Below are 19,790 nucleotides of genomic sequence, written 5' to 3' on the forward strand. Positions count from 1 at the left end.
CCCTAAATCACTTTGCTTGCTATTAAAATCTATCGTTTGGACAGAAAATGTATTCTTGTTTCTGACCTGAACTGTTTCCAATAATCACTTCAAGTCGCATTTGCATTTCCTTGTTTGGAAACGCTGTAAACGTTCAAGGAAAATGCAAGCGAGATAACTCTGTCTATACGCAGTACATTTAATACTGTCCAGAAAATCTTTTTCAGTAAGACTTCATTTTTATTTTTATTTAATGCGCTTTAATTTTGTCTTTATGAACAGACAAAAACGAAGTCAATTCTAAAGGTTCAGAAACATATCTGAAATATACCATACCAGTTTTTTTGTAATTAAAGGGAAAACAAGAATCACAATATATTTATAATCATTCTCAAAGCTTGTTAAAATCATGCTATTTATTTACTGACAGTTCAAAAACAAAAAAAGACAATTACTTTCAAGCTAACATCACCTAACAGCTGATTCTGAAATACATAAAGCCTTTTTCTTTGCTGCAGGTGCTTAGTATTCATTTTATATCGATTCCAAAATACGAAACATTTTGCTAACATTAATATCATAGGTTTATTGAACTTATTAATTTTGAATTGCATGGCAAGAGTTATCTGTACAAATAGATAATCAATTCGTGCAAAATTTCACCAATATATGTTCCATAACTCCTTTTTTACATACATATAATTACATATACGTGTATCTGTAAGCTTAATTTATAGGCTTAGTATTATATAACATGTACTTAGCAAAAAAAAATTTTATTGTCAAAGATTAAATTAAATTATTTGAAATATTTGTATGATTGCATGGGTCGTTGGCTTCAATATACGCACCTGTCTTCACTGCATATATACATTATGTATAGTGTCACTCCACTCTCTCAGGGATGACGATAATAATGATAAATGTGATATCGAAAAATTAACCATACGTTTAATTTTAAGGAGATCGCTTATTTGATTTTTCCCAATACTATGAAACTTTGAAGAACACATCAGGAACGAACAAATAATAATTTCAAGCATTCTTGTCATCTTGTTAAGCTTAAGCCAAAACGAATCAATTGAACACTTCTCTTAAATTTAAGTAAATTAATGTAACATTGAATTCTGTTTCATTTATATAAACATATTAAAACATTTCTTCTCTGGAATAACCGAAAAGTATCATAATTCAAAATTAAATTGATGAACTCAACATTAACATTTTTTAAGCATGTAATTTTTTTCGATGTCAATAAAACATTTTTCATTAGTGTAAAGTGAAAACCTTAAAATTTTCAAATACTTTTACACTTGAATCGAATATATTCCATAACATAATACTTTATAGTTCTAGCATGAAAACGGGTCCGGAAGTTCGGAAATTCATCTTTCATCCTGTAATTTTGCCAGGCCCGGTAAAATAAGTTCCGCCATTTTGAGATGGTTCTATAGTGAAGATTTCCGGTGTCTCTATTAGCGTTAAAAAGTTCGAGCACGCCTGCGTGCTCTGGTAAAAATAGAGCATACGTCATGCCCGCTCCATGAATTCCTATGAGAAAGTCAGTTTTGGCAATAAATGAAAATTGGGTCTTTATAGGAAAACTTTCGAGTCGCACCCCTCTAACCGTATGCTCTGGAAGTGACCTCTTAATCTCCGAAAGCATACGATCTTCGTTGTAGAATTTACGTTCAATCACCTTAATGGAATCATTTTGATTTCTATCATCTTGTCTCAGTATAATCAAAATATTGATACTAGAACAATTCAATTCCCTTTTGTTGCAAATTTCGAATTTATTTGCAACAAACTGTGTAAATTCTGAAACTAATGGCAGTCGTGGCAACCGGAAGTGGCTAAGATATCCCTCATATCCAGAATTTACCATTATCAATGTACGAAAATGAAGGGCGTTGGACACTTTCTTTATATGTACAATTTCCTGAAATAAAGTATCCCACAGTTCCCGTAAAACTGTTTTCTCGTCATAGGCGTCCACAAAAATAACGACAGTTGTACTATGAGTGATTCGTAGCAAAAATTTTGCCACCACCATATTGTAAATCAGAGTCATCGTGTGATATAGATTATTCAAATCGTGCCTTGAGACAAGGAATCCAACTCCCTGAGAATAAATTGAATTATTGTAGATATTATTACTTATCTGAATCTTTTTAATCCAAGAAAGGACTGGGTTTCTTAAATTCAGTCCTTCTAAATTGATCCTATTTTGACAATGGTTGGAATTATAAAACATGGAGAACCGACTTCCGTTTTCCTTGGAATTGGAACTTCTAGAAACACGTAGTGTAACATTGTTAAGGACTGCAAACATGTTGTCAAAAAATAAAATCTCCTTTTCACACGCATAAAACGTTTTGGATGGCAAAGGTACTTTGTCCGTTACTATCATTTCACATTGTTTGGAACTTTCGGATTGCATCCTTCTCCGGTTTCTGTTATTATTTTCGTTACCAATTCCAAAATGAACAAGGAATATGAATGACAGAATGTACGCAAATTCCAGTAAAATTAACCAGATCAGAAACTGTCTCTTAAGATGCACACCTCTTTTCATTTCTTTGTAATTAATATCTAACCGAATATTAATCCAAATCTGCCATGGTTGTAGTTTGGTTGCAAGTAGTCATACAAATCTGAATTTTACATAAAAATACATCATTCAACAAATGTTGTCCATTGCTTTGCTTAGTGAATTTAAAACTAATCTTCAGTTTAGATTTCATCTCTTCCGCATTAATAAAGTTTTCGATTGTCATGAAATATTTAGCTTTACGACGAAACCCTTAAAAGCAATGGATGCTCATATCAGCGTTTCATTAAAGTTTAATCATTTCACAATGGCTTATAAACAAAAGCGATAAATAGACTCTGTTTAATATGAGAGTTATTATTAATGAATCTCAATTCAATACGCGCCAAAAATCGATAGAATTCTCAAGCTTCAATTTATGCCCTTTACAAAAAATATAAACAGAGGATATACAAAAATATAAGCATTACAGCTTCTCTGTGCATCATTAAACCACCATTAAATACGGTATTGTTCTCCTATATTTACACAGTCAATATACTGCTACCTTAAAAGGCCCTGTCACACCAAGCTGCGTTCACACGGAGTCATTACGGCGTTGTTAAATTTTTAAAATCGCCGTGGAATAGCAGAAAATTTTACACATTTCTGTAAAATTTTTATAATATGAAGATGTCATGGCGTCCCTACGGCGACGGACGCGATTCTACGGCGATCTCACGGCGTTCTACTGCGTTCCCACGGAGATCTCTCGGCGATTGATTGCGCTTTCGCGGAGTTTTCACGGCGCGTTAGGAGTTTTCACCTCTTGTTCACGGCGTTCTCACTGCGCTGGCTGCGTTCACAATACGTTCACAATGCGTTCTATACTCATTGATATATATTTAGAAGGAATGTAAAACATTTTTATTTAAAGATTCAAGTTACGCGATAAAAAGACTTCTAATCATGCCAAGAAATATTCTTAATAATCAAAAATGTTTTATTTAAACAATTTAATACTAAATTATTAATAGTTTTATGATTAAACTCCTTTTTTCAATTTTATCGGTTCAGATTTTTTGTTAGATTTTCTTTTATAATGAATGTAAAAAAAAAATAATAAACACACTGAAACGTTTTCTACAAAATTTGAGTAAGACAACAGAACAAGTTCTGGTGTAATTTTCTCTTTCATTTTTTTTCACTTAAATGCTCTTAGTGCAACAAATACGTTGGAATTATTGCTGATCAAATATGATCCCATTGCTCTTGTTTTGTGAGCTGGCTGACAACGTTCTAACAACGCTGTGAAAGCGCATTGTGATTGCAAACGGACGCTGTAGAAACGCCATGGGAGCGCAATAATCGCAGTGACAACTCCGTGCTGTCGCCGTGTAATCGCAGTCGCAAAAATCACCAGACGATAAATCTCATTAGAAGCGCCGTAAAAACGAGATAGAAACGCAGTGACATCTCCAAGAACTCCGCGACATCTCCGTGAGGTCTCCGTGGAAGCGCAGTCTACTATCACCGCGTTCGTGCCGCGATCATGTGCGTCTTCACGGCGTTCGCACGGAGCGCCCGCTGCGTTGTTGGAGATCTCACCACGCTGCTACGGCGATCATACTATGTTTCTACTGCGTTCTTATCAGACCGCGATCACACGGCGCGTACTTTGTGCATGTCCAAAGTGATCGCCGTCCCCTGGCGTTCTAGGAGACCCTACGCGACCCTACGGCGTTCAGTGGAGATCTCGCCGCGTTGTCACGGCGCTGTAGGAGACTCTACTGCGATCACCTCGGCGTTTTGCATTTTTTGAGGACGCCGTGCAGTCGCCGTGAGGACGCAGCCCCGGTGTGACAGGGGTTTAAATAAGCAGTGTAAAACGAGAACTCTCTTAATTAGACATACACATATATCACAGGAAAAATACACACATTTAAAATGCTAAAGCTAATGCTTATGCAATCGCCTTTGGTAAGTTTCAGAATTTCTCGAATATCATTACTTGCTTCGTAATCTTAAGCAAGACTATTTCAAATCCTAGCATTCTGGTCATCAAAAATGTATTCAAATCTGTTCTTCAAAACACAGAGTTTACATCAATTCATTTCGAACCTTTAAGTCAGGCGATGAATCTTTCTGAATGAAGGCCAGGAACGTGTTTTGTTAATTCACTAAGTAATGACTAATTATTCACTGTTAACCTAAGGTAATACACTACAGATAGTCCAACATTTTACTCAAATTCATCATCTGTAAGAAAACTCCGATATTTTGTTCTAACAGGAAGATACAAAATGTCTATGCAGTGTTTGAAAAGAAATCATAATCAATATTAATATTGGATGTCTTTTTTTCAAAATATTACAGAAACATTATTATTTTGATTATTGAAGGTATTAATAGTGATTTCATATTTTTCTCTAATTTGTGAAAACGCACGTGAAATTAGTTATTCTTTATGAACAAATAGATACTGTCCGTAGTGACACGGTATATGGAAAAACAATGAACTCCCTGGGGAGCCCCTGTAACACTCACGTCATTCTCATCACCCTGCTGGCAGGCATACAAGCGGAGCTGCCATATAGGTATCACACCGGTAATTGACCAATCAAAATGAACTTAGTCAAATGTAGGTCCATATATATAGAATTAATTTTCTTTTCTTTTGAGGCGTTTTTCTATTTTCTTCCATGCCATTTGTACAACTTTGGTACCTGTGCCTAGTAAATTTTACGTACTTTGTGAATAAATAGAGGTTTTGGACAGGAACTATTTTTTTCATGGCATAGGAGGCTACTTCCTGTAGTGCACTCGAGGTGTTTATAAACACAGTGAAAACACGTGGATTTGAGGGTAACCCTGTTTGCAGATGGAAAAAGTCCGAAAATGCCGTGTGGGTACCCTGTTTTTTGGTGTCAGCAAATGTGACAGGTAATGTTTAACACCTCCTGCTAAATATTTTTTCATGTAAACAAATACCTGATTTTTAACGATTTTTTATTCTATATAGAATTATATAGTGAAAACAATTACCGGTGTGATACCTTGAAGGTGATTATGAAAAATCATTTTAATCCTTATTAAAGACATTTTTCATTTTTAAAAGGCATATTTCAACAAAATATGTGATTTTATTAACTTTTTGTTTGAAAACACACAATTTTAAAATTAGAATTAGAATTTACATTATTTTTCACAGATTTCTGTTTAAAAATTAACAATAGGTTATTTTTTACACTCAATACTTTAAAATATGACTAAAAAGGTAGCATTATGCATCTGAAATGTGGAAAGAAGTCAGAGAATATTGTTTTTTCATTTTATATGACTTAACATTATTTGCACCAGCTGACCGCAGTCAATTATAGTGCTTACAGACTTTGCGGTAAAGGGTGTTAAAGCTGATTTTTCAAGAATAGACTAATTCTAGGTTTGCGAATGAATTTTTAGCACAAGCGACAACTGCGATAAAATGTAAACAAGTAAAAATGTTTTTACAGAATGATAATTTCTACAGACACATGATTTATTTTAATTTATTCAGACCTCCAGTGATACATACATTACTGCATTGGAAGAAAAGAAATAATGAAATGAGTCAGATCTGTCTAATAAACTTAATACATAAGCTACATAAGTAAAATTCATTAAGAATTTTTCGCAGTAAGGAAGGTAATGACCAAAAAATCCTGAAATACTGTCAAGGTCTGCATGATAATACTTATTCTGAGTTCTAACCATGCATCATACATGTAGTGCAGAATGTCACTTAGCACCAATGGCATGCCTCTTGTGGTTCTTAGGACTTTATTTATGCTTTCGCAGCTGACATTCATGTTTTTTTCAGTTTGTCGGAGACTGTTTTTTGTTATTTTTTCATTTATATGTAGGTGTTGACTGTCACTTTTGAATTAAGTCTCAGTCAGTGATGCTTATATGAGCATGATCTATTAAGTATATCATTGTACTGAAATATTAATAAATTCCAAATTTAACTGATGAAGAAATTTGGCATATTTACATAATTGAAATATCAGAATAACTATAATTCAGCTAATAAGGTGCACATTTCTTCTCGGATCACTTCCTATAAATTTTATCAGCAGTTTTTGTACACCCACCCACCTCAAAGAATCATGGGGGATGTCCTGAATCTGGTCTCTGTGATGCATTTTGTCTCATAGAAAAGTGTTCAAACTCATTAAAATGTTTAATATTTATATTTTAAAATTTAAATGTATATTTTTTTATGTAAATTTGTTGAAACAAAAAGATATAATCTTGCATAAATCATGGAAATTCATTAAACACCTTTGGAATTCCTGAGTAAATCCATGAAAAGAGAATAATTATGCATGTTAAATTGAAATTTCATGGCTAATTTGTGTCTTAAGAGAAAGCCAGTTGCATAAATCACAACAATAAATTACATCTGAATTGTTGTCTCCAGTTTCTTATCATCAAAGCCAGTTCAATGGAGTGTGGGAGCTGTGAAGAACCTCCCTAGATGCTGATATCATTTTGACTGCCCTGAGTTACAGCACAGCATTTAGATAAACTTCTGCACAGCAGCTTGTAGACACATACCTAGGCTTTATTTGGAACATAAATTGACCAGATACAGTTTTCATTATCAACCCAGTATTTAACAATTTCTGTATTTTTGTTCATTCTTTGAAGGGAAAATGCAACTTTGTTATGTAATAATTACATAATGGTCTTAGACTTGTAAACTCTTTTCTGTTTGTGGTGAAGAACAAAGCATATACTCTCCACAGATAAAAAATTGGTTGCCAAGCTTATTCTTTTAATGATGAAATTCTGCTTCAAAAGATGCACAAAAAACTGCTTCCAGAGTGCTGTGTGTGTTGTTCTTGACTGCTCTGGAGTAAGGGAGATAAATGCTTCATATCTTCAGAAATAAGGGGATTTAGATCACCAGACTTAGGGATGTTGGGGACAATTATTTAATGAATCTCAGGTGCAAAAATGGAAAAATTCGAACACCTTCAAAGGTCCTTCAAGGTATCACACCGGTAATTGACCAATCAAAATGAACTTAGTCAAATGTAGGTCCATATATATAGAATTAATTTTCTTTTCTTTTGAGGCGTTTTTCTATTTTCTTCCATGCCATTTGTACAACTTTGGTACCTGTGCCTAGTAAATTTTATGTACTTTGTGAATAAATAGAGGTTTTGGACAGGAACTATTTTTTTCATGGCATAGGAGGCTACTTCCTGTAGTGCACTCGAGGTGTTTATAAACACAGTGAAAACACGTGGATTTGAGGGTAACCCTGTTTGCAGATGGAAAAAGTCCGAAAATGCCGTGTGGGTACCCTGTTTTTTGGTGTCAGCAAATGTGACAGGTAATGTTTAACACCTCCTGCTAAATATTTTTTCATGTAAACAAATACCTGATTTTTAACGATTTTTTATTCTATATAGAATTATATAGTGAAAACAATTACCGGTGTGATACCTTGAAGGTGATTATGAAAAATCATTTTAATCCTTATTAAAGACATTTTTCATTTTTAAAAGGCATATTTCAACAAAATATGTGATTTTATTAACTTTTTGTTTGAAAACACACAATTTTAAAATTAGAATTAGAATTTACATTATTTTTCACAGATTTCTGTTTAAAAATTAACAATAGGTTATTTTTTACACTCAATACTTTAAAATATGACTAAAAAGGTAGCATTATGCATCTGAAATGTGGAAAGAAGTCAGAGAATATTGTTTTTTCATTTTATATGACTTAACATTATTTGCACCAGCTGACCGCAGTCAATTATAGTGCTTACAGACTTTGCGGTAAAGGGTGTTAAAGCTGATTTTTCAAGAATAGACTAATTCTAGGTTTGCGAATGAATTTTTAGCACAAGCGACAACTGCGATAAAATGTAAACAAGTAAAAATGTTTTCACAGAATGATAATTTCTACAGACACATGATTTATTTTAATTTATTCAGACCTCCAGTGATACATACATTACTGCATTGGAAGAAAAGAAATAATGAAATGAGTCAGATCTGTCTAATAAACTTAATACATAAGCTACATAAGTAAAATTCATTAAGAATTTTTCGCAGTAAGGAAGGTAATGACCAAAAAATCCTGAAATACTGTCAAGGTCTGCATGATAATACTTATTCTGAGTTCTAACCATGCATCATACATGTAGTGCAGAATGTCACTTAGCACCAATGGCATGCCTCTTGTGGTTCTTAGGACTTTATTTATGCTTTCGCAGCTGACATTCATGTTTTTTCAGTTTGTCGGAGACTGTTTTTTGTTATTTTTTCATTTATATGTAGGTGTTGACTGTCACTTTTGAATTAAGTCTCAGTCAGTGATGCTTATATGAGCATGATCTATTAAGTATATCATTGTACTGAAATATTAATAAATTCCAAATTTAACTGATGAAGAAATTTGGCATATTTACATAATTGAAATATCAGAATAACTATAATTCAGCTAATAAGGTGCACATTTCTTCTCAGATCACTTCCTATAAATTTAATCAGCAGTTTTTGTACACCCACCCACCTCAAAGAATCATGGAGGATGTCCTGAATCTGGTCTCTGTGATGCATTTTGTCTCATAGAAAAGTGTTCAAACTCATTAAAATGTTTAATATTTATATTTTAAAATTTAAATGTATATTTTTTTATGTAAATTTGTTGAAACAAAAAGATATAATCTTGCATAAATCATGGAAATTCATTAAACACCTTTGGAATTCCTGAGTAAATCCATGAAAAGAGAATAATTATGCATGTTAAATTGAAATTTCATGGCTAATTTGTGTCTTAAGAGAAAGCCAGTTGCATAAATCACAACAATAAATTACATCTGAATTGTTGTCTCCAGTTTCTTATCATCAAAGCCAGTTCAATGGAGTGTGGGAGCTGTGAAGAACCTCCCTAGATGCTGATATCATTTTGACTGCCCTGAGTTACAGCACAGCATTTAGATAAACTTCTGCACAGCAGCTTGTAGACACATACCTAGGCTTTATTTGGAACATAAATTGACCAGATACAGTTTTCATTATCAACCCAGTATTTAACAATTTCTGTATTTTTGTTCATTCTTTGAAGGGAAAATGCAACTTTGTTATGTAATAATTACATAATGGTCTTAGACTTGTAAACTCTTTTCTGTTTGTGGTGAAGAACAAAGCATATACTCTCCACAGATAAAAAATTGGTTGCCAAGCTTATTCTTTTAATGATGAAATTCTGCTTCAAAAGATGCACAAAAAACTGCTTCCAGAGTGCTGTGTGTGTTGTTCTTGACTGCTCTGGAGTAAGGGAGATAAATGCTTCATATCTTCAGAAATAAGGGGATTTAGATCACCAGACTTAGGGATGTTGGGGACAATTATTTAATGAATCTCAGGTGCAAAAATGGAAAAAATCGAACACCTTCAAAGGTCCTTCAAGGTGATTATGAAAAATCATTTTAATCCTTATTAAAGACATTTTTCATTTTTAAAAGGCATATTTCAACAAAATATGTGATTTTATTAACTTTTTGTTTGAAAACACACAATTTTAAAATTAGAATTAGAATTTACATTATTTTTCACAGATTTCTGTTTAAAAATTAACAATAGGTTATTTTTTACACTCAATACTTTAAAATATGACTAAAAAGGTAGCATTATGCATCTGAAATGTGGAAAGAAGTCAGAGAATATTGTTTTTTCATTTTATATGACTTAACATTATTTGCACCAGCTGACCGCAGTCAATTATAGTGCTTACAGACTTTGCGGTAAAGGGTGTTAAAGCTGATTTTTCAAGAATAGACTAATTCTAGGTTTGCGAATGAATTTTTAGCACAAGCGACAACTGCGATAAAATGTAAACAAGTAAAAATGTTTTTACAGAATGATAATTTCTACAGACACATGATTTATTTTAATTTATTCAGACCTCCAGTGATACATACATTACTGCATTGGAAGAAAAGAAATAATGAAATGAGTCAGATCTGTCTAATAAACTTAATACATAAGCTACATAAGTAAAATTCATTAAGAATTTTTCGCAGTAAGGAAGGTAATGACCAAAAAATCCTGAAATACTGTCAAGGTCTGCATGATAATACTTATTCTGAGTTCTAACCATGCATCATACATGTAGTGCAGAATGTCACTTAGCACCAATGGCATGCCTCTTGTGGTTCTTAGGACTTTATTTATGCTTTCGCAGCTGACATTCATGTTTTTTCAGTTTGTCGGAGACTGTTTTTTGTTATTTTTTCATTTATATGTAGGTGTTGACTGTCACTTTTGAATTAAGTCTCAGTCAGTGATGCTTATATGAGCATGATCTATTAAGTATATCATTGTACTGAAATATTAATAAATTCCAAATTTAACTGATGAAGAAATTTGGCATATTTACATAATTGAAATATCAGAATAACTATAATTCAGCTAATAAGGTGCACATTTCTTCTCAGATCACTTCCTATAAATTTTATCAGCAGTTTTTGTACCCCCACCCACCTCAAAGAATCATGGAGGATGTCCTGAATATGGTCTCTGTGATGCATTTTGTCTCATAGAAAAGTGTTCAAACTCATTAAAATGTTTAATATTTATATTTTAAAATTTAAATGTATATTTTTTTATGTAAATTTGTTGAAACAAAAAGATATAATCTTGCATAAATCATGGAAATTCATTAAACACCTTTGGAATTCCTGAGTAAATCCATGAAAAGAGAATAATTATGCATGTTAAATTGAAATTTCATGGCTAATTTGTGTCTTAAGAGAAAGCCAGTTGCATAAATCACAACAATAAATTACATCTGAATTGTTGTCTCCAGTTTCTTATCATCAAAGCCAGTTCAATGGAGTGTGGGAGCTGTGAAGAACCTCCCTAGATGCTGATATCATTTTGACTGCCCTGAGTTACAGCACAGCATTTAGATAAACTTCTGCACAGCAGCTTGTAGACACATACCTAGGCTTTATTTGGAACATAAATTGACCAGATACAGTTTTCATTATCAACCCAGTATTTAACAATTTCTGTATTTTTGTTCATTCTTTGAAGGGAAAATGCAACTTTGTTATGTAATAATTACATAATGGTCTTAGACTTGTAAACTCTTTTCTGTTTGTGGTGAAGAACAAAGCATATACTCTCCACAGATAAAAAATTGGTTGCCAAGCTTATTCTTTTAATGATGAAATTCTGCTTCAAAAGATGCACAAAAAACTGCTTCCAGAGTGCTGTGTGTGTTGTTCTTGACTGCTCTGGAGTAAGGGAGATAAATGCTTCATATCTTCAGAAATAAGGGGATTTAGATCACCAGACTTAGGGATGTTGGGGACAATTATTTAATGAATCTCAGGTGCAAAAATGGAAAAATTCGAACACCTTCAAAGGTCCTTCAAGGTATCACACCGGTAATTGACCAATCAAAATGAACTTAGTCAAATGTAGGTCCATATATATAGAATTAATTTTCTTTTCTTTTGAGGCGTTTTTCTATTTTCTTCCATGCCATTTGTACAACTTTGGTACCTGTGCCTAGTAAATTTTATGTACTTTGTGAATAAATAGAGGTTTTGGACAGGAACTATTTTTTTCATGGCATAGGAGGCTACTTCCTGTAGTGCACTCGAGGTGTTTATAAACACAGTGAAAACACGTGGATTTGAGGGTAACCCTGTTTGCAGATGGAAAAAGTCCGAAAATGCCGTGTGGGTACCCTGTTTTTTGGTGTCAGCAAATGTGACAGGTAATGTTTAACACCTCCTGCTAAATATTTTTTCATGTAAACAAATACCTGATTTTTAACGATTTTTTATTCTATATAGAATTATATAGTGAAAACAATTACCGGTGTGATACCTTGAAGGTGATTATGAAAAATCATTTTAATCCTTATTAAAGACATTTTTCATTTTTAAAAGGCATATTTCAACAAAATATGTGATTTTATTAACTTTTTGTTTGAAAACACACAATTTTAAAATTAGAATTAGAATTTACATTATTTTTCACAGATTTCTGTTTAAAAATTAACAATAGGTTATTTTTTACACTCAATACTTTAAAATATGACTAAAAAGGTAGCATTATGCATCTGAAATGTGGAAAGAAGTCAGAGAATATTGTTTTTTCATTTTATATGACTTAACATTATTTGCACCAGCTGACCGCAGTCAATTATAGTGCTTACAGACTTTGCGGTAAAGGGTGTTAAAGCTGATTTTTCAAGAATAGACTAATTCTAGGTTTGCGAATGAATTTTTAGCACAAGCGACAACTGCGATAAAATGTAAACAAGTAAAAATGTTTTCACAGAATGATAATTTCTACAGACACATGATTTATTTTAATTTATTCAGACCTCCAGTGATACATACATTACTGCATTGGAAGAAAAGAAATAATGAAATGAGTCAGATCTGTCTAATAAACTTAATACATAAGCTACATAAGTAAAATTCATTAAGAATTTTTCGCAGTAAGGAAGGTAATGACCAAAAAATCCTGAAATACTGTCAAGGTCTGCATGATAATACTTATTCTGAGTTCTAACCATGCATCATACATGTAGTGCAGAATGTCACTTAGCACCAATGGCATGCCTCTTGTGGTTCTTAGGACTTTATTTATGCTTTCGCAGCTGACATTCATGTTTTTTCAGTTTGTCGGAGACTGTTTTTTGTTATTTTTTCATTTATATGTAGGTGTTGACTGTCACTTTTGAATTAAGTCTCAGTCAGTGATGCTTATATGAGCATGATCTATTAAGTATATCATTGTACTGAAATATTAATAAATTCCAAATTTAACTGATGAAGAAATTTGGCATATTTACATAATTGAAATATCAGAATAACTATAATTCAGCTAATAAGGTGCACATTTCTTCTCAGATCACTTCCTATAAATTTTATCAGCAGTTTTTGTACACCCACCCACCTCAAAGAATCATGGAGGATGTCCTGAATCTGGTCTCTGTGATGCATTTTGTCTCATAGAAAAGTGTTCAAACTCATTAAAATGTTTAATATTTATATTTTAAAATTTAAATGTATATTTTTTTATGTAAATTTGTTGAAACAAAAAGATATAATCTTGCATAAATCATGGAAATTCATTAAACACCTTTGGAATTCCTGAGTAAATCCATGAAAAGAGAATAATTATGCATGTTAAATTGAAATTTCATGGCTAATTTGTGTCTTAAGAGAAAGCCAGTTGCATAAATCACAACAATAAATTACATCTGAATTGTTGTCTCCAGTTTCTTATCATCAAAGCCAGTTCAATGGAGTGTGGGAGCTGTGAAGAACCTCCCTAGATGCTGATATCATTTTGACTGCCCTGAGTTACAGCACAGCATTTAGATAAACTTCTGCACAGCAGCTTGTAGACACATACCTAGGCTTTATTTGGAACATAAATTGACCAGATACAGTTTTCATTATCAACCCAGTATTTAACAATTTCTGTATTTTTGTTCATTCTTTGAAGGGAAAATGCAACTTTGTTATGTAATAATTACATAATGGTCTTAGACTTGTAAACTCTTTTCTGTTTGTGGTGAAGAACAAAGCATATACTCTCCACGGATAAAAAATTGGTTGCCAAGCTTATTCTTTTAATGATGAAATTCTGCTTCAAAAGATGCACAAAAAACTGCTTCCAGAGTGCTGTGTGTGTTGTTCTTGACTGCTCTGGAGTAAGGGAGATAAATGCTTCATATCTTCAGAAATAAGGGGATTTAGATCACCAGACTTAGGGATGTTGGGGACAATTATTTAATGAATCTCAGGTGCAAAAATGGAAAAATTCGAACACCTTCAAAGGTCCTTCAAGGTATCACACCGGTAATTGACCAATCAAAATGAACTTAGTCAAATGTAGGTCCATATATATAGAATTAATTTTCTTTTCTTTTGAGGCGTTTTTCTATTTTCTTCCATGCCATTTGTACAACTTTGGTACCTGTGCCTAGTAAATTTTATGTACTTTGTGAATAAATAGAGGTTTTGGACAGGAACTATTTTTTTCATGGCATAGGAGGCTACTTCCTGTAGTGCACTCGAGGTGTTTATAAACACAGTGAAAACACGTGGATTTGAGGGTAACCCTGTTTGCAGATGGAAAAAGTCCGAAAATGCCGTGTGGGTACCCTGTTTTTTGGTGTCAGCAAATGTGACAGGTAATGTTTAACACCTCCTGCTAAATATTTTTTCATGTAAACAAATACCTGATTTTTAACGATTTTTTATTCTATATAGAATTATATAGTGAAAACAATTACCGGTGTGATACCTTGAATATAGATAGTTTTAATAATATGGCGTATTTTTCCTACGAGTTATCTTCCTTTGGCCGCCATCTTGGAGGTTAAACTGGCGAATTTTCCTCTTTGAGAAATCTGTTGAGAAATCATAATGTCAGAAATAATATTTCGAATTCCGTTCCATTCTTTTAGAGACAGTAAGTAAGTTTTGTTTATTGTAAGATACTTCGTTTTTTCTTTGAAATGAGCCGAAGAATCTAAAATAAAAGAAAAAAAACCGGTTCTGAAATCGAAAGACTTCAAAATGAAAACACGGAAATAAAAAAAAAAGATTTCAAAAGCAACCAAGCGATGACGTCTATCTTTGAAAATTCACAAATTTGAAGGAGAATTTGCCAGTGTAACAGAGAGGTTAATATGCAGATAGATAAAAAAAAAATCATGTAGTTTATAATTGGAATGCACAAACTTTCAGCACGAATATATCTTTCAGTTCTATTAATTTCTTTTCTTTTTTTTTAAATTCCCGAATTTTAAAATTTAATAAAGGAACAAATAAATACTAAACTAGTGAGAGTTATCTCGCTTATCAGAGGATCAGTGAAACTTAAATTTTTATGGATTCAAAACAGACTTATTCCCAGCTAGGACAGACAAAGGTGAACATAAGCATGTGCATATGCAATTTAATTAAAATAAGATCTTTGATCCGCTCCTGTGTAGCGATCAAACTGGAGCGGACCAAAGATCTAATTTTAATTAGATTGGTACATATGTACATTATTAATTACCCGGTAATCTGTTAATAATTACATATATTGACACTACCATGTAATTCCAGCTGAGGTGCATTTTGGGTTTGAATTTTTATTATTTTATTCCTTATTCAATGTTATTCTATTTTTCTCGTTTTAATTAACCCCTTAATAAACATGTCGCTAAATTGACGTCATTTGTCATTCAGGAGCTCTTTGTAGTTAACCTTTAATTCTATTCTCTCATTGTTTGGTATGTCTATAGCTATGTACATCTATTCTAAATTGAATTTTCAGTCGGAATCAACCTTCGCTGATGTTATACATCATTATGTACTTCCTAAACACATGTTAAATTAAAATAAACTTTTAAACAATTTAGCGTACCTATGATAGATTTTGGAGATTTTACCAGTCTAGATTTAACAATAAAAGAAAACTACAGACCAGAAAGAGTTGACCAGGTAAAAAGTCATAGACGGACAAAAAAATCGAGCCCTCGGGGTATTAATCTTTTTGTACGGGATAAAAAAAGTCGTCGAAGTGTTAATTTTTTATGTGAAAATGGCGTATCACATTTTTGTTTTGTCGCATTACCACTGTTATACTTACATTAATTGTAAAAGGGAATTAACTGCAATTAAATCTGAAGTGCAAACCTTTACAAAAAAGTACTAAAGATCACTTTAAATATCTATACGAGGGTCGTTAGAAAAGATCGCGGACACATTGAATTACGGAAAATCTGTTGTGTACTGTGAAGTATAACCTATGTCTGAATAAATTCCTACATTTTGTTTATTGGTATGTAAAAAATCAGGTCCATATTATAAAATCTTGAAAATTTACAACAATTTTTCTATGAGGTCACTTGACGTAAGGCGACGTGACAACCAGATTTCAACCTTTTGAACTTTGTCACAGTTCTATAAATCTTTCATTTCTCCAGATATTTCTTATCTTTTTTCTACTTTAAAATTGAATATCTATATCAAGACATGTTACTTTTCTACTGTAATGTCTTTTTTACTGATTCGGATATTATTGAGATCTTTAAAAAAGTCTATGCAGTGAATCGATCAGGTATGGAAACTATATGCAAAACCATATAGGCGCAACACAAAGTCCATGCGATACGGGGTTTTGAAGTATCGATGGAGTTAATAATTCAAAATGTTAATCCTTCCACTCTTTTGAAGCTACAACCATTTGAAAACTTGTTCTTTGTAGGTGTAGGAAATTCCCGTCAGCATCTTGAACATTTTAATCTCTTTTTAGACATTTTCCAGTCTGCATATACAATTTTTACGTAGTGCAGTGCTCCATGACGCTCAATGACGTTCCGATTTTTGGCTGTGTTTTTACGTGTTGATAATTTATAAACGGCTATAAAACAGTCATACACCCTCCAATTTAGTTTAAAATTTCTCCCAGTGACGTTTCATGAATACTTTAGCGGCAGGTAAAATATCATAAATCTCTTTGCGCTACAATTGTGCAATTTTTAATTTTAATAAAGAGTCTTTGTGATGTAAACGTGCTAAAATGTAGCATGCTCCGTAAAGCAAGTTTCATCAAAATAAAAAAGCTGTATATTTTTCAATAATCACCGGAGAGCACCAAATTCTTGTACATTTATTGGAAAAAAGGTAAAGATTTTATCTGGAAAGTTTGACCGGTTTCGTTGAAATAGCGCGCTCACAATAGAACTTGTCCGCGAACTTTTCTAACACCCCTCGTACATGTAGTAAAAAAAAATCGTATTATAGTAAATCAAAGTTTTTTTGACTATGAATTTCAGATAGATATATTTTATTTTTCTAATATTAAAATGAACTATTTCCTTTTTATTTACACACTTAATCAAACCATTTCATCATTTACTGTATATAGGGTTATTTTCGCCCCGTGTTTTTTCGCCCTCTCACACTCGCAAGCAATTTAGCCCCATTTTAAATTCGCCCAGTCATAGTTTTGTTTAAGAAATTACATTGTATTCTTTGAATTCGCCCCGTTTTAAATTCGCCCAAAAGAGGATAGGGCGAAAGGGGCGAAAATAAAACGAGGGCAAAAATTTTCCTGTATACAGTATACGTAATTAAGATATAGTTAGACTCTACATCTTCAAAAAAGTTCCAGAGTAAAGTTTCATAGTAAATCAAAGTATCAAAGTATTCACTAAAGTTAAATATAGTTTTCGATTGTTTACTATGATTTAACATTTTTGTTGGAGAAGGTCAACCAAATCTACAGGTAAACATTGTATGTGCATTAATACTATACTATACAATAAAATACTATTACCCTTCCCAAATTTTGCCAGTATTTTTGATAACTTAGTTTTTAAAATCTGACCTCAGTCAAAGTTTTGAGGCAGGTGGCGAAAAAATATATCAAAATGACAAATGTATCGGATTCGTCTTTCGTAGTCCTATGTCAGGAATTAATATTGTTCCGAGTTTACTCAGCCGTTAGATTAGATAGCGCTGACATTTAGATATTTTGAATTCATTAAATAACATGTGAATCAATAGTTTATTAAGACCTCTATTGAAGTATTGACTTCGTTGTCCCGAGTGGACCCTCGGGGCATATTGTTCTTTCACACTGTATATCGACATGGACTAATCTGTCGATTGACAATCTTTACATGTCTATTAAATACACTGCATTCGAAATTTTCCAAAAGGAACTGGGAACGAAAGTATTGTTCTTCGAACCTCCAAGTCAATTTTCAAAATTGAACACAATTTTAAAATGTATTTTATTTATTTTTTTAATAGATTTTTATATGATAATGAAGGAAAATAAAGAAGATAATCTTTAACTTTTGGATAAAGTTTTTTGTGTTTCACCAGGTGGGGGGGAAGGGGATATATATACAGACCAAAAAAAGTAAAAATGGTCATTTATAACCAATTTCTAATGGGATAGTAAATGAAAAGTAAAGTACTTTATTAATCATTTAATTTGTATTTTTAATAATTTTAACAGACGGAAAGATTTGGGGGTCATTTAATATCCATTTCCATTCATGTTGAAATTGAAGAAATCCCCCCACCCCCCTTATCTCTTATGAGAAGTGTTGTAAAGAAAAAAAAGAGGAATTAACTCTTTGATGTTGGTTTAAAATTATTGAACAATTACTAATGAACTATTCATTACATTCAAAAAAGTTTAAAATGGTCAGAGTGCCTTTTATACTGAATGAGATGGAAATACAAATACATGTAAAATGTAGGCGGAAATCGAGAGTAAGCGTGCGTAGTTCTTTGTACTGTGACACTCTGCCTGATTCCTCGAGGTCTTTTCTTGAGTTTCGTTCCTTCACATACGAATATTAATCATTCAGTTATTTTCATGTACATCTACTAGGCATGAAATATATTTCCATGTTTACCAAACATTTCTGACTAATGCGTTTCTGTAGGAAAATATTCATAAAGATCAGAACCTTTTTTTTCAATCATTAAGTAACATAAAAACTTGATTTATATTTGTAGGTCTAGGTTTCGTAATCTTTCATCTAATTTGCATCATATTCATATTTTATTTGCAACTTCCAGCTCGAAAAGAAATACCTCTCTTTGACATTTTTAGCTCAATCATTTTTTTGATAAAATGAAACCTCGTGGTTTCTAACGTGACTCTCCGCTCGATCTGGTCCATGCTTGGTTGACCTTCATTTCATGGTCAGTGACGGGGTTTTTGTCTACTAATCAGTTTCTTCCATCAACATTAACAACAAATATTGGTAAATTGGATATCAGAGGCCTAAATTTGCTGATGTTCATCTCCCATTAGCCCGAGGTCCGATGTACCGACTCTGACCCATTCAAATTACTGGCCAAAGCTTACTCTGCATTTCTTATAAACTCTAACTAGGTCAACTGGCCACCCAGTCTTTTGATCTGTTTCCAAATTTAGAGAAATTTATCTAATTTTAGAAAAAAAAATATTTTTACCCCGGAATATGTGGTTAAAGTTTACTTTGTACAATCATATATAGTTTCATGGCCGTCTGTGATATACGTACCGGAATATCTGGTCACTGGGTCACTAAATCGTTTGATCTATTGCCAAATTTAAGTGGAATAGACTTATTTAAGAAAAAAGACACTCAATTTAAGAGATTAACCTTTCGATATCCCACTGACCTTAATATATAGATGTACCATAAAATATTGAGTGTGGCCTTCAACCCG

At 32.6% G+C, this 19,790-nt stretch overlaps 1 protein-coding gene and 1 long non-coding RNA gene across 2 annotated transcripts; one reads left to right on the forward strand and one right to left on the reverse strand.

Moving 5' to 3' along the window:
* Positions 1–1,215: 1,215 nt before the first annotated feature.
* LOC134247022 (EGF domain-specific O-linked N-acetylglucosamine transferase-like) lies at positions 1,216–2,625 on the reverse strand. Its single transcript, XM_062729367.1, has one exon. The coding sequence runs from the start codon at positions 2,555–2,557 to the stop codon at positions 1,277–1,279; it is 1,281 nt and encodes a 426-aa protein (XP_062585351.1). The 5' UTR covers positions 2,558–2,625; the 3' UTR covers positions 1,216–1,276.
* Positions 2,626–5,285: 2,660 nt separating this feature from the next.
* On the forward strand, positions 5,286–14,845 carry LOC134247027 (uncharacterized). The gene is made up of 4 exons (XR_009987754.1): positions 5,286–5,455; positions 7,754–7,895; positions 12,166–12,307; positions 14,605–14,845. It is a non-coding gene; the product is annotated as an uncharacterized LOC134247027 (long non-coding RNA).
* The last annotated feature ends 4,945 nt before the right edge of the window (positions 14,846–19,790 follow it).

Source organism: Saccostrea cucullata, unplaced genomic scaffold (genome assembly GCF_032062105.1).
Source record: "Saccostrea cucullata isolate Sc308-1 unplaced genomic scaffold, CSIRO_AGI_Scuc_v1 ctg2543, whole genome shotgun sequence".
Classification (NCBI taxonomy): domain Eukaryota; kingdom Metazoa; phylum Mollusca; class Bivalvia; order Ostreida; family Ostreidae; genus Saccostrea; species Saccostrea cuccullata.